This window comes from Microcaecilia unicolor, chromosome 8 (assembly GCF_901765095.1).
Source record: "Microcaecilia unicolor chromosome 8, aMicUni1.1, whole genome shotgun sequence".
NCBI lineage: Eukaryota > Metazoa > Chordata > Amphibia > Gymnophiona > Siphonopidae > Microcaecilia > Microcaecilia unicolor.
Genome location: NC_044038.1, coordinates 88,647,341 through 88,663,811, shown reverse-complemented (window position 1 = coordinate 88,663,811; position 16,471 = coordinate 88,647,341). Strand labels below are relative to the sequence as shown.

Genomic DNA, 16,471 nt, shown 5'->3' with positions numbered 1-16,471 from the left:
CATTGCATCCTGGGATGCGCTGGGCGGGGCTACATACCATATAAGGGAGCAATTCCCACCGAACCTCCAGCCCCCCCCCCCCCCGGCGCTGGTGGGAGGGTGGGACAACGCTTGGCCGGAGGCGGCCATGAAGATTTCGGGGGGGGGGGCAGGATCGTAGAGGGGGGGGGACAGGGGGGGACCATGTGCTGTTGCCTTGGGGGGGAATGGGGGCCTGCCAGCATGCAACTGTATGCTGGACAGGGCTCACCATTCCTCCCCAATGATCCACAAAATCTAACGCCAGCTCGGAGCTGGCGTTGATTTTGCTGCGGCCAGCGACCCAATCTTTGGCGCGCTGGTCGCTGATCATTGGGGATGAATGCGTTAAGCGCCAATTAGCATGCATTTGCAAGCTAATTGCGCTAGAAGCCCTGTTTAGCATGCATTTGCATGCTACTTGCGCTGAGAGCCCTCGAGTGCGCTGTTTCAGGCGCTCGAGGGCTCTGATCATGGGTCGGCTGCAAACTCTGGTGCTAGTATGGCGTTAACAGCCTCTAGCGCCAGAGTTTGCTTTTGATCATGAGGGCCTCAGGTCCTTCAGATCCGGAGGCCATCCACAGGGGATTTGCATCCCTAAGAATCCCCCTCACCCCTCCCTTTCTCTACTTCTCTGTTTCTTTTATTCCTGCTATTATCAAGTTTCTAAGCTCTGTCAATTTGGATCAGTCAGTTTCACCGTTATCCCCCCTAAATCAACATTAGGGTATTCCTGCTCTGCCGGTATATTTCTCCCTGCATCCCCCTCCCTTCTGGGGAACAGTCTAATTTTTTTTAAGTGGCAGTGTCACGCTCCTCACCTCCTCGCTGACGGAGGTCTCGCGTGGGGCGGAACGTCGGCACTTCCGCAGGCTGGAGCGCCGGTCATCTTGGTGGGCCCAGCATTGCCTGGACTATCTGAAGTGGAGCACCGGCCATCTTGGCAGAGCCGGTGCTCCGAAAGCGGCGCTTCCGCAGGCTGGGGCGTCGGTTGTCTTGGTGGGACCAGTGCCAGCACCCCAGGCATTGCCTGAACCATCTGAAGTGGAGTGCCGGCCAGGCGGAGCCGGCGCTCCAAAGGTCACCCCGACCCTCTCTTTCTGGACGCGGAATTCGTGTCCAGGACCGGGCTTGCTGCCCGGCTGTCTGCTGGCTTGCGCGGCCCAGGAATGCCGGCACTCTTGTCCCACCTCCTACTTCATTGGATTGGAGCCTCACAGCCAGGCTCCTCCGCCTCTGGCAGACCAGCCAACCAGAGGCTTCTCTTCCCAGCTAATTCCCTTGCTCCTGATGGTGGGGGCTATTTCAGGAGCGTCTGCTCTCCACTTCATTGCTTTGGCTTCTACTCCGGTAGGTTATTGCTTGCGCTGCATCTATTTTCTGTCTGTTGCCTCCTCCTTACTGACCCTGCGTGTATCCTGACTGCTCTTTGTGCCTGCTGCCTGCCTATTGACCCTGCGTGAACCCGGATTACTCTCTGCCTGCTGCATGTCTCTGACTACTGCCTGAACCCAGATTACTCTCTGCCTGCTGCCTGAACCCGGATTACTCTCTGCCTGCTGCCTGTCTCTGACAACTGCCTGAACCCGGATTACTCTCTGTCTGCTGCCTGTCTCTGACTACTGTCTGAACTTGGATTACTCTCTGCCTGCTGCTTAATTCATCAATCAATCAAATGGGTTCTTATCAGTCAGGACATGATAGCACTGGCTACTAACTCAGGGACTATTGAAAAATTCAACAGGACGCGTCTTCCCCTCGTCAAAAGCCAGCACTGGCATCTCTGATGATTTTATCCCGGACGAGAGCCCCCATCTGTAATAAATGTGATAACCTGAGAACCTATACAAAAATAGGACTCATAAAATCAGTTTGATGAATTAAAGTTTAATTAAGCAATGTATTGTTTAATAAATTAATCATCCTTGCAAGAATGGGTGTATATTCCATTAGCTCTAACTTGGAGCTTGTCTCTATACACACACAGATTTCTATAAGATTCCACAGACTTTATAGTTACATTTAAGTGTCTGCCCCTAAGTTTTTCTCATTGGTTGATAGTCGTCTGCCTGTCTGCTAGGGTTCTGTGTAGCAACAGCTCTGAACTTTTCACTCTCTTCCCCCTAACTCCCCCCCTTCCTTCTCTGGAGTCTCTTTGTTCATAGTTCCCTGTTACCTCACAGATGTGACCTTGGCTGGTAAGCTTGTCTGCCAGCGGTGTGTATGGACTTCTTACCCCTTTTTCCTTCCCTTTCTCCTGCTTAGTACAGATTCCTTTGTGCAATGATTCAAACAGCTAAGATACAGTGAAAATGCCATATATTTCTATATTTCTTACAATCCTAAAGGAGAGAAGAAGGGCACAATTACATGAAAGATATAAATAATACACACAAAGCAAATTTTTATTAATGACAAATAAGTATTGAAACAAAAAGCCCAGAAACGATGATCAGAAGGGGTCGTAGATACACAAAACAGATTCCCAGAGGAGTTGCTAGAGACAAAGCCTAGGATAAGCACAGAGGATCCACAACTGCAAATAAATGACTCTAAAGTCAGAGTTTAACTGGAAAGAAGTATGTTTGGTACACTTGATTGATGTTTTGGTCTTAACTGCCATCATGATATAAATTTCTATGAAAGGACTTTTTATTTGGCTGTCTGAGGGCACTGGCTTGGAGGGATGCAAATCCCTTTCGAGTCTCGGATGTAGTTTGGATCGCATGCACAAAATTCCCCCAGTTGGCACATAGTATTACACTGGAATGACCTCCTGTCACAGGTCACTTCACAGGGACTGGGATCGCATTCGGTGAAGTGACTATTTTTTGGGCAGGAAATCGCTGTAGGAAAAGAAAGAAAAGAGTCTTTATCACAATCTAGGAATTAAACTAAGATGATTGCATCTGGTCTCTGAGGTTCAGAAGCAGAGATGATGAGTAAATATATCTGTGGCAAATGCAGAATACACGTCGTTTTACCTGTGTATCCATAGATATTTCTTCCATATATTTAATATATTCATAGAAGAGTCATTAATATTTTCAATATTACAAAATATTGTGCAAATGACAAATTTTATCACTTTGTTTTCCAGCTCTGGCACACATTGTAAATGAAACTGTAGAAATCTGGTAAATGGGCTTGAAAGTGTGTTCACATAAAGAACATAACATAAGAGTAGCCATACTGGGTCAGACCAATGGTCCATCTAGCCTAGTATCTTGTATCCAAGCCAGGTCACAAGTACCTAGCAGAAACCCAAATCATGGCAACATTCCATGCCATAAATCCCACTGCCTCAATAGCAGACTATGGACTTTTGCTCCAGGAACTTGTCCAAACCTTTTTTAAACCCAGATACGCTAACCGCTGTTACTACATCCTCCTGCAAAGAGTTCTAGAGCTTAACTGATCGTTGAGTGAGTGATGTTTACCCTCTTTTATCCCTTAGGAGGGGAAACACTTCAGCCCCCAGAAGTAAGCTCCTTGGCTGGAATAAGAGAGACAATTCAGACTTAGATTAGGCGCAACCAAGTAAAATCTGTATTGGTATTTCTCTAAGTCATTACAAAAGTGATTATCCCTCTGAAGCAGGCTGAGCTATAAGACTGTTCAGCTAGGCTTTCTCATTCTGCACTTATATGCTGTTGTAAGTTTCATTTCTCCTAAAACATGTGATTTCTTCTAGTCTAACTGTGAAAAAAATATTTCCTCTTATTTGATATAAAAGTATTTCCATGTAACTTGAGTGTCCCCTTGTCTTTGTACTTTTTAAAAGAGTAAACAATCAATTCACTTCTACACCTGTCAGGATTTTGTACAGCTCAATCATATCTCTCCTCAGCCGTCTCTTTTCCAAGCTGAAAACCCTAACCTCTTTAGTCTTTCTTTATATGAGAGGAGGGACTGTCTTTTATGTATGGTGTACAGAGCTGCATATGCCTTGTAGCGCTATAGAAGTGATAAGTAGTAGTAGTAGTAGGAGGAGGAGTTCCATCCTCTTTATCATTTTGATCGCTCTTCTTTGAACCTTTTCTAATTTCATTATAATATTTTTGAGTTATGGCGACCAGAACTGAATACAATACTCAAGGTGAGGTCGCACCATGGAGCAATAGAGGCATTATAGTATTTTCAATCTTATTCACCATCTCTTTCCTAATAATTCCGAGCATCCTATTTGCTTTTTTGGCTGCCGCCGCACATTGAGCAAAAGATTTTAGCGTATTATCTACAACAGCACCTAGATCTTTTTCTTGAGTGCTGATCCCCAAGGTGGACCCTAGCATCAGGCAAATATAACTCTAATTATTCTTTCCAATGTGCATCACCTTGCATTTGTCCACATTAAATTTCATCTGCGATTTGGATGCCCAGTCTTCCAATTTCCTAAGGTCTTCCTGCAATGTTTCACAGTCTGCATGTGTTTTAACAACCTTGAATAGTTTTGTGTCATCTGCAAATTTAATCACCTCACTTATGATTGCCGAATGTAATCTGGACACCATTCAGCTAGCAATAACAATATAGGATCCTCTCCTAGCCAGTTATCTCCCACTGACTGGTTGATACCCAGGTATTCAGTAACATGTAACTGGATAGTGCATACACATATTCTGGTCATTCACATATGGGGCTAGATTATATGGTGCCTGAAAAATCGGTGCTGAAAAAAATACTGCTTAGTAAACCTAAATGTAGGTGCACTTTTTAGAATAAGCCTAAATTTGCTCGCTCTACAACAATACACACAAATTTTAGAAATGCCCACAACCCTCCCATTCCATGTCCACTGCCACAAACCTGTTTCAACTATGAGACTTAAAATTTATGAAATATTACAGAATACAGTTGGACAATTGTGGTTGTAAATTCTAATTAATGCCAATTAATGTCAATTGCTTAAGTGGCAATTATTGGTGCTGATTAAATTAAATTTATTGCATTTGTATCCCACATTTTCCCACCTCTTTGCAGGCTCAACGTGGCTTACAATCATCGTGAATAGTGGAAGCATATAAGAAGATATACAATTAGTATTATAGAAGGATCTTGGGTAACATGATATTGAAAAAACATAATAGTAGTTTAACACACGAACATGATAATGATGAAACAAACTAGTAGTTTAACAAGCTAATATTGATTAGCTTCTTAACTAATTAAGGGGTCTTTTACTAAGTCGTCGTAGCGTTTTTAGCTCACGATATAAATCAGCTGGCGCTAAACGCTGAGATTTCCATTATGTTCCTATGAGCATCTTGGTATTTACCGCCAGTTGATTTCTACCATGAGCTAAAAATGCTACTGTGGCTTAGGAAAAGCCTTCATAAGTTGCGTGCGCAAATCTGGAAAACAGCCAAATTTGAGTGTGTGACTTAATAACATGCGGGAGAATTTATCTCTTAATGCACCTAGGACCCTTTTTACGAAGCTGCAGTAAAAGGAGGCCTGTGGTGGCACTGGCACATAAATTTGCCATGCACTGAGGCTCCTTTATACCGTAGCATGTAAAAGGTTGCTTCTGCCCCCCCCAAAAAAGAAATGACCCTGCGCTTATCACAGCAATTGGCGCACGGCCATTTCCGGAGGGAGCCCTTACCGCCACCTATTTAGGTGATGGTAATAGCTCCTGCGCTAACCTGGTGGTACAAAATAAAAAATATTTCAGTCTCACTGGAAATTGCAAGTGTGGGGATGGGAACTACCACAGGGCACATGACAACGCCATGGTAGCTCTAACTGCAGAGTGGTAAAAGAGCTACTTACTGAGGTAATGTTAACTGTTAATGCAGCAGATATGCAGAACATTTAGTACACAACTTGTTGCTTTCTGCCCCATTCCGCAATATGTAGTTAATGCTGCAATTAGCTCATTAGGGTCTGGTGACTGATTAATTTCCGTATTATTGAAACAAAAGATGGCCGGCCATCTTTTTCAAAAATACGGTTCTGGCCAGCTCTTTGCGGCGGCGCCAAAATACATCGCCGGCGCCGTTCGATTATTCCCCTCAAAGCCAACATGGATTTGGTCAAGGGAAATCTTGCCTCACAAATCTGCTACACTTTTGTGAAAGGGTGAATAAATATGTGGATAAAGGTGAGCCAGTCGATATTATATATCTGGATTTTCAAAAGGCATTTGACAAAGTACCTCATGAACAACTCCTGAGGAATTTAGAAAGTCATAGGACAGGAGACAATGAGGGGCATTTTCGAAAGAAATGTCTAAATCAGAATTTGGACGTTTTACAAAGATGTCCAAATTCCGAACAGGAAAGGTAATTTTCTAAAAAAAAAAAAAAAAAAGTCTATCTTTTCCTTTTGAAAATGCTGTTTGGAAAAATGTTTTGTGATTTGGGGGAGTAAGGGAAGGTGATCCCTGAGTCTCTCCAGTAGTCATCTGGTCATTTGGGGCTCCTCTTGTGTGGAGTAGAGGAGTAGCCTAGTGGTTAGAGCAGCAGACTTTGATCATGGGGAAGTGGGTTCAATTCCCACTGCAGCTATTTATTTTTTTATAAAAACAAGTCTAGCTCAAAACGTCTCTTGGACGTCCAAGTCTTAGGAATACCCAAGTCCCGCCTTGAACACGCCCCTGGCACACTCCTTTGAGATCCTTCTGACGGACTTCAGAGAAAGACGTCCAAAAAGAGGTTTCAATAATACTGATTTGGATGTGTCTGTGAGATAAACGTCCAAATGCTGACTTATGTCACTTTTTGGACGTCTATCTTTTTTGAAAATGAGTCTGAATGTCTTATTGTGGATTAAAAACTGGTTAAAAGATAGAAAACAGAGAGTAGGTTTAAAATGGTCAGTATTCTCAATGGTGAAGGGTAGATAGTGGGGTTCTCCAGGGGTCTGTGCTGGACTGCTGCTTTTAACATATTTATAAGTGATCTAGAGATGGGAATAACTAGTGAGGTAATTAAACTTGCTGATGACACAAATTTATTCAAAGTTGTTAAATTGCAAGCGGATTGTGAAAAATTGCAAGAGGACAATATGAGACTGGTAGACTGGGCATCCCAATGGCAGATGGTGTTTAATGTGAGCAAGTGCAAAGTGATGCATGTGGGAAACATGAACCCAAATTATAGTTACATGATACAAGGTTCCACATTACGAGTCACTACCAGGAAAAGGATCTAGGTATCATCGTTGATGATACATTGAAACCCTCTGCTCAGCATGCAGCAGTGACTGAGAAAGCAAGTAGAATCTACTAATTATTAGGAAAGGAATGGAAAACAAAAATGAGAATGTTACAATGCCTTTGTATCATTCTATGGTGCGACCACAACTTAAATCCTATATGTATTTCAGGTCATCACATCTCAAAAATGTTATAGCATAATTAGAAAATGTACCGAGGAGATAACTTCCCTATGAGGAAAGGCTAAAGCGGCAAGGGCTCTTCCGCTCAGAGAAGAGACGGCTGAGGAGAGATATGATAGAGGTCTATAAAATATTGATTGGAATGGACTGGATAGTTATGAATCGCTTGTTTACACTTTCCACAAATACTAGGACTAGGGGACATGCAATGAAGCTCCTAAGTAGTAAATTTAAAACAAAAGGGAGAAAATATTTCTTCACTCAACGTGTAATTAAACTACGGAATTGGTAAAAGCAGTTAGCTTAGCAGGGTTTTAAAAAGGTTTGGATTATTTCTAGGATAAGCAGCATAAAATCTTTTTTTTTTACTGTTTTGGGATCGAGAGAGAGAGAGAGAGAGACAGACAGACAGACAGAGAGAGACACCCCTGCTGATGTGCCAAAGTCTTGCTTTTTGGTCTACTTCCAACCTCCTGTGTGATCTCCTCCAGTTGTATCAGGCATGAAGCACTGAATCATGGGAGAAAGGGAAGGTTGGTGATGATGCTGGTGGGGGGGGGGGGGGGGGGAATGCAGAGAGGGAACTGATGATGTGGTACATTGAAATGAACCTAGCTCTGGTGTTCCATAACACTACTACTACTACTACTTATCATTTCTATAGCGGTACTAGACATACGCAGCGCTGTACACTTGAACATGAAGAGAGTCCCTGCTTGACAAAGCTTACAATCTAATTAGGACAGACAAACAAGGGATAAGGGAACATTAAAGTGAGGGTGATAAAATAAGGGTTCTGAACAAGTGAACAAGGGTTAGGAGTTAAAAGCAGCATCAAAAAAGTGGGCTTTTAGCTTAGATTTGAAGACGGTCAGACAGTGGCGTTCCTTGCCTGGATGGCACCTGGGGCGGAGCGCCGATGCGCCCCCCCCCCTGGGTGCAGCGTGCCCCCCCCCCACTAAATTACACCTTCCCCCCCCCCGGCGAAATGACACCCCCCCGGGTGCACGCCGCTGGGGGGGGGACCGCGGCGTGCGCCTGCTCCGAGTTTGCTAAACTTCTTTGCTCGTTCGCTGCAGCTCCCTCTACCCCAGAACAGGAAGTAACCTGTTCCGGGGCAGAGGGAGCTGCAGCAAATGAGCAAAGAAGTTTAGCGAACTCAGAGCAGGCGCATGCCGCGGCACCCCCCCAGCAGCGTGCACCCGGGGCGGACCGCCCCCACCCCCCCCCCTTGGTACGCCACTGCGGTCAGAGATGGAGCTTGACGTACCGGCTCAGGAAGTCTATTCTAGGCATATGGTGCAACAAGATAAAAGGAACGGACTCTGGAGTTAGCAGTGGAGGAGAAGGTTGCAGATAAGAGAGATTTACCCAGTGAACGGAGTTCCTGGGGAGGAATGTACGGAGAGATAAGAGTGGAGAGGTACTGGGGAGCTGCAGAGTGAATGCACTTATAGGTCAATAAGAGGAGTTTGAACTGTATGCGGAACTGGATAGGAAGCCAGTGAAGTGACTTGAGGAGAGGGCTAATATGAGCAGGTTGGAAGAAATTCTTGCTGACCCAATGCAGAACTTTATTTCTCAGCTAATTTTTGCTGCAGGCTATAAAGTACAGGGATTGGGAAGTTTTTCTTAGTTTACAATGAGCAAATAATCTCCAGTGGGTAACTGCATCACCCCCAATAACTCTTCAAAGCATACGTGAGCTTTGTAAACACGTTTTTCATGCTGTCCGTACAACTGAACGTCTGCCACAGCGCCTTAGACATAGACATGTACACCAGTAAAACACTCCTAACCATCCATTGTCTCTCCTTACTCTTATACACACTCACAACCTACAACCAAAACAACACCAACACCACTGCCCGCAAACCACACAACACTCACATAAACACAATGCCCACCCTAAAGAACATCCATAACAACTCACCCACAATACAACAATCCTATACACAACCGATCAACAACCTACCAAACCAAAAACAAAACAACCAACCAAACGGAACAATCTCTGGATATGAATACCGCCGACTAACAGATGAAAACAACAACAATAACAAATTCAACCACCGAAGAAACAGACACCTAATAAAAATAAGCACATCGAACCCCCCCCACGGAACCATACCACTCAATCCAACTAGGATATATCAATGCAAGATCAGCAGTAAGCAACTCAGTAGATATACTAGACTGGATCACAACAGATAAATTAGACCTTTTATTCATCACAGAAACCTGGTTCCATAGCCCTACAGACCCCACCATTTTAGAAATATGCCCACCAGAATACAAAATCACCCATTGGACAAGAAATGGGAAAAAAAGAGGAGGCGGAATAGCTATTATCTACAAACCCGAATTCACCATCACAATCACGGGCGAATCTACCTCGCCACAACTCGAAATAGCATCGACTAGAATTAATCATCCAAACCTAATAGGGCATCTTAACACCATCCTATTCTACAGGCCACCAGGAAAATGGCAAGACTCCCAAGCACAACTCATGGATTTCATCTCAAATTCCTGCATGTCTGCCTCAAACATCCTCATACTAGGAGACATCAACCTACACCTAGAAGATGACACCTCACCAAGCACACGAGAATGCAAAGAATACCTAAAACTCTGGGACTTACAAGTACCCAATATGCAACCAACACACAAAAAAGGACACACACTTGATATCATAACAAATAAATTCGAACCGGATTCAACCATCACAATTACTGACACAAGATGGACACCTACGTTATGGTCAGACCACCACAAAGCAAATGTCTCTCTCTGCTGGCGAAAAGCACACATAAACACAAGCAATAAACAGGAGCGAACAACATACACAACGAGAGGAAAAATAGACCCTACAATATTCTGGCAACAGATCTACCAAAGCGAATGGCCAACAAACGCTGACACCATCCAATTCCTCCAAGAATGGGACAATCAATGTACAACAATACTAGACAAAGTCGCCCCAATCCAAACCAGAACATCACACAGGAAAAAAAGAAATCCATGGTTCACCGAAGAGTTGAAAAAACTTAAAACACAAGTCATGAAACTAGAACGAGAATGGAACAAAAAGAAAGACGAACAAACACTAAACGCATGGAAACTACTTCGGAGAAAATACAAATACACCATAAAACAGACCAAAAGACTACATTACAAAACAATAATAGGACCAAACTACAAGGACACACATAAACTCTTCAACCTAGTGAATAAACTGTTAGACACCACACCAGCCACAAACAACGGCAAAGATGTACCAGATGTGGACAACCTTGCGAAATACTTCAAGGAGAAAATTATACAACTACGACTCAAAATACCCGCAAGCCCTATAAAGTACGCCACACTCCTAGACTGTCTTGACCCAGAAGAAGGAACATACCCTGCAGACAGAACATGGACCGAATTTGAAACACTAGCAGAAGACCTCATCTCTGACACTCTCAAAAAAAATGCCAAATCCCACTGCAAACTAGACACGTGCCCAAACTACCTCATGAAATCTGCTCCTCAACAATTCATAATAGACCTAACGAGCCATGTGAACTTCATGCTACAGAATGGACTCTTCCCAAAAGAAAAAGGAAAAATCCTACTCACCCCAATCCCTAAAGATACAAAGAAATGCACCAGTGATATAACCAACTACAGGCCAGTAGCATCCATACCACTAATAACCAAAATAACTGAAGGAATGGTAACCAAACAACTTACAAACTATCTAAACAAACACTCAATACTGCATGACGCCCAATCAGGATTCTGGTCGAATCATAGCACAGAGACAGTATTAGTCACCCTTATGACTAGATTTAAGCAAATAATTGCAACTGGCAACAATATACTCCTCCTACAATTTGACATGTCAAGTGCCTTTGATATGGTTGACCACGGAATCCTACTACACATACTCGAATACTTTGGCATTGGAGGAAATGTCCTGAATTGGTTCGAAGGGTTCCTAACCCAACGTTCGTATCAAGTCACATCAAATTCGACCACGTCTAAAGCATGGACACCTGAATGTGGAGTTCCACAGGGATCACCTCTCTCACCAACCATCTTCAACCTAATGATGATCCCGCTGGCAAAACTCCTATCAAACCATAACCTCAACCCATATATATACGCTGATGATGTGACAATATACATCCCCTTCAAACAAGACAATAACGAAATCCTCAACGAAATCAATCAAAGTCTACACATCATGAACACATGGGCAGATGCATTCCGTCTGAAATTAAACGCAGAAAAAACTAAATGCCTAATACTCACCTCCCAATACAACACAAAAGAATTCACAGCCATAAACACACCAAACCTGAACCTTCAAATCTCAGAAACGCTAAAGATTCTTGGAATCACTATCGACCGCCACCTAACGCTCGATACTCATGCTAACAACACAACTAAAAAGATGTTCTACAGCATGTGGAAACTTAAAAGGATAAGACCATACTTCCCAAGATCCGTCTTTCGCAGCCTAGTACAATCCCTCGTGCTCAGCCATCTGGATTACTGCAACTCACTATACGCAGGTTGCAAAGAACAAACACTGAGAAAACTTCAAACAGCCCAGAATACGGCAGCCAGACTCATCTTTGGAAAACCAAAATATGAGAGTGCAAAACCATTACGAGAGAAACTACACTGGCTTCCACTAAAGGAACGCATCACTTTCAAAGTATGCACATTAGTCCACAAAATCATTCACGGCGAAGCCCCAGCCTACATGTCTGAGTTAATAGACCTACCACCCAGAAACGCCAAAAGATCATCCCGAACCTTCTTAAACCTCCACTTCCCCAATTGCAAAGGCGTGAAATACAAAACGCTACATGCATCAACCTTTTCTCACATGAGCACGCAGTATTGGAATACACTGCCACGCAACTTAAGAACAATCAATGAGCAAGCTTCCTTCCGCAGATCACTGAAGACCCATCTTTTCGAAAAGATTTACGGAAAAAAACAAAAAACATAAAGTCCACACCTACTATTCACGAATGCATCACACATTCACCTCGGAACTCTCATTCCCGTAATATCACATCACTCATAACTTCAATCACAGAAAGATATATATCATATGTCTTTATGCCTTCTTATCGCCCTCTAAGCTCCCATTGTCTCCTCCCAATGTTTCAATGTTTGTGCTCCATTGTTACACTCCCAAGGACACTCCAATTGTTTCGCATAATTATACAAAATGTAATCCATAACCAATCTGTAACAAATTGTATTTCCAAGATTTAACTCATATTGTAAGCCACACTGAACCCGCAAAAAGGTGAGAAAATGTGGGATACAAATACAATAAATAAATAAATAAACTTTGCTGACGACACAAAGTTATTCAAAGTCATTAAATCGCGGGAGGATTGTGAAAAATTACAAGAGAACCTTACGAGACTGGGAGACTGGGCGACTGGGCGTCTAAATGGCAGATAACGTTTAATGTGAGCAAGTGCAAAGTGATGTATGCGGGAAAGAGAAACCCGAATTATAGCTATGTCATGCAAGGATGATGATACGTTGAAACCTTATGCTCAGTGTGCTGTGGCGGCTAAGAAAGCAAATAGAATGTTAGGTATTATTAGGAAAGGAATGGAAAACAAAAATGAGAACGTTACAATGTCTTGATATCGCTCCATGGTGCGACCGCACCTCGAATATTGTGTTCAATTCTGGTTGCCGCATCTCAAAAAAGATATAGTGGAATTAGAAAAGGTACAGAGAAGGGCAACGAAAAAGATAAAGGGTATGGCACAAGTTCCCTATGAGGAAATGCTAAAGTGGCTGGGGTTCTTCAGCTTGGAGAAAAGACGGCTGAGAGGAGATATAATAGAGGTCTATAAAATAATGAGTGGAGTGGAAAGGGTAGATGTGAAGCGTCTGTTTACACTTTCCAAAAATACTAAAACTAGTGGGCATGCGATGAAGCTACAAAGTAGTAAATTTAAAACGAATCTGAGAAAAGTTTTCTTCATTCAGCGTGTAATTCAACTCTGGAATTCATTGCCAGAAAATGTAGTAAAGACGGTTAGCTTAGCAGAGTTTAAAAAAAGGTTTGGACAGCTTCCTAAAGGAAGTCCATAGACCATTATTAAATGGACAGGGAAAATCCACTATTTCTGGGATAAGCAGCATAAAATGTTTTGTACTTTTTTGGGATCTTGCCAGGTATTTGTGACCTGGATTGGCCACTGTTGGAAACAAGACACTAGGTTGATCGACCTTTGGTCTGTCCCAGTATGGCAATACTTATGTACTTATGTCTCTCTCTTACCTCTTATTTGTTCCAAAAACAGCAACTGCAAAGCTGGAAAGAAAGCAGAAGGAAAACTAGTTAGTAATGTTGGATTGCTCTGGACAATATCAGAACAAATAACTTCCAGAAACAGAGCTAATATTCAACAAAATCATATCTTGTTAGTTAGCAGGATAACTGAACAGGGATAACTCCCATGGAATGGGAATGTACCTCTGATAAGTAAGCCCTTAACAATACCAGTGATCTAGGACTCATCAGTGACTGACCAGCACTTTAGAAGAAGGAAGAATCTGTCGTGAAATGGTATGCTCTGGCACAGCGGAAGTTGTGCACAGGAGGAAAAGGAAACTGCACTGAGGTAGGTTGGTCTTTAGAAGAACCCAAGTGCTGTTTCTTACCTGGAGGCAAGTCTGTACTAATGCACTTTTGCTGTAAGCACAATAATGGAGCAGGTCCAACCATGTGTTGCATTGATAACATGTACTATGAGTGTATTTCAGAGGATAAGGGTAGATACTTTAAGGTTGATAGTAAGTAAAATGTTATCAGTTTGCAACATTGTTGGATTGCTGCTTTAATCAATGAATGTGACTAGGCTGCATAAAAAAAAACACTCTTCTGTGATTATGTGATTGCCTTATTTGATATACTAGTATTTGATTATGACAGAGTGTAATCTGCACAGAGTGGCAGGTGTGGCTCTGGCTGACTTATTGCGCCAAGTAGATGGACCATGTGTGTTTTTATCTGCTGTTATTTACTATGTTATTATAACTACTACTACTACTATTACTTAACATTTCTAGAGCACTACTAGGGTTACGCAGCGCTGTACAACTTATTTTCATAACCTTTTCTAGATATTCAACTGACTTATCTGGTTAAACCAGACCAATTAAATATGCAGTGCTAAACTTAGCACAATAAATTAGCTGGTTAGGGTTAGGACAACCTTTTATGCAGTCTGACATAACTAAATATATAGATAACTAGATAGATTGCTTTAATCTGACAAAAGAGTAGTGACACACCAAGAGAGAACACTGTGATCACAAAAGAAGTTCCAGAAAGTTGAGAGAAGGAGATGAATTGAGATGATATACCGTTGCTGACTCAGGGGTCCTTTTACAAAGCTGCGACAAAAGGGGGCCTGAGCTGGCATTGGCGTGTGTTTTTGATATGCGCCAAGGCCCCCTTTTATTGCAGCGGGCAAAAGGCAGGTCTTTCTTTTTAAAAAGAAATGGCTATGCGGCAAGTGAAGCAGTTGACACGCACCCATTTCAGGGGGAGCACTTAGCGCCATCCATTGAGGTTTTGCACAGCACTGCCCAATTAATGCCAGGTACACACCGACACCGGAAATGGGGATGGAAACTACTGCTGGGCTCATGCGGTACCCCAGCGGTACTTCTATTTTAGAAAGCGTAAGCCTGCATTGAGCTTACCGCTGCTTTGTAAAAGAGTCCCTCGTTTTCTTTTGACTAGCTGTATTTTATCAGTTCATGGTCTCTAAAGCCGGCAACTTTGCCAAAATGTGGCCACATCAGTTCATTGGAACCTTTATACGGCAAGACGAATCACACAGTTGAATCTAATAATTCAATTTTGTTGAGTGGTGAACCCTATTGTGGAACCTTCCATGTTGTAGCAATAGTTAGAATATCTTTTCACTTGTTGGGTAGACCCAATGTTCTAAATTTCATAGTATGACCCAGGATTTAGTGAGTTTCTATCCTCTTCACTGCCTGCACTAGGAGTCTGTTCCCAATGCGCATTTCATGCATTCAGTGACATTTCTGTAAAAAATGTTTTCCATATTTTAGTGCTCACTCCACCCACTTTCACCCACTGATGAGCATTCTAGAATTGTTGTGCCTTCCATTGTTTTTAACTGCTCTCTTTTATATATATTTAACTCTTACAAAATGGCTTCTTACCCAATGCCAGTAGCAGAAGGGTCAGATGGAAGCTTTTCATTCTGAAGTCCCTTGATTTTTCAAAGCAGATGCATATAAAAAAAACCTGAAAAGAGTAGATATATGAGGTCAATATTCAGTAAAGTTCCAAACAGATAAGTTGTCTAAGTAAACTTTAGCAAGATAGTCTACAGATAGTTATCCTGATAATAGAGGGGCATAATCGAAAGGGGCGCCCATCTTTAAGGGCATCCATCTCCGGGAATGTCCTAGGGAAGAGGCGGAGCAAACCGTATTTTCGAAAAAGATGAGCGCCCATCTTTTGTTTCGATAATACGGTCTGGGCTGCCCAAATCCCAACATTTAGGTCGACCTTGGAGATGGATGAACTCGGTTTTCAGCGATAATGGAAACTGAGAACGCCCATCTAAAAAACGACCCAAATGCCTTGGATTTGGTCATGGGAGGGGCCAGCATTCTAGTGCACTGGTCCTCCTGACATGCCAGGACACCAACCAGGCACCCTAGGGGGCACTGCAGTGAACTTCAATAATTGCTCCCAGGTGCATAGCTCCCTTACCTTGGGTGCTGAGCCCTCCAAACATCCCCCAAAACCCACTCCCCACAACTATCCACCAGTACCATAGCCCTTATGGGTGAAGGGGGCACCTACATGTGGGTACAGTGGGTTTGGGGTAGGTTTCCACCACAAGTGTAACAGGTAGGGGGGGGATGGGCCTGGGTCCGCCTGCCTGAAGTCCATTGCACCCACTAAAACTCCTCCAGGGACCTGCATACTGCTGTCATAGAGCTGGGTATGACATTTGAGGCTGGCATACAGGCTGGAAAAAAAGTTTTTAAATGGTGGTTTTTTTGGTGGGAGGGGGTTGGT

General features: G+C 43.0%; 1 protein-coding gene across 1 annotated transcript; it reads right to left on the bottom strand.

The window, feature by feature from the left end:
• Nucleotides 1–2,440: 2,440 nt before the first annotated feature.
• On the bottom strand, nucleotides 2,441–15,681 carry LOC115476597 (fungal protease inhibitor F-like). Its single transcript, XM_030213054.1, has 3 exons — nucleotides 15,601–15,681; nucleotides 13,679–13,711; nucleotides 2,441–2,864 (listed from the first exon to the last, which is right to left on the bottom strand). Exons 1-3 carry the CDS (start codon nucleotides 15,638–15,640, stop codon nucleotides 2,671–2,673), a joined length of 267 nt encoding a protein of 88 aa, XP_030068914.1. The 5' UTR covers nucleotides 15,641–15,681; the 3' UTR covers nucleotides 2,441–2,670.
• Nucleotides 15,682–16,471: the final 790 nt, after the last annotated feature.

What these genes read in the sequence shown, in the direction of transcription:
- LOC115476597 (XM_030213054.1), bottom strand. Translation starts at nt 15,640, where the DNA reads ATGAAAAGCTTCCATCTGACCCTTCTGCTACTGGCATTGG. An exon ending in CCTTCTGCTACTGGCATTGG is followed by an intron (nt 13,712 to 15,600) that starts GTAAGAAGCCAT and finishes CTTTCTTTCCAG; the next exon opens with CTTTGCAGTTGCTGTTTTTG. An exon ending in GTTTTTGGAACAAATAAGAG is followed by an intron (nt 2,865 to 13,678) that starts GTAAGAGAGAGA and finishes CTTTTCCTACAG; the next exon opens with CGATTTCCTGCCCAAAAAAT.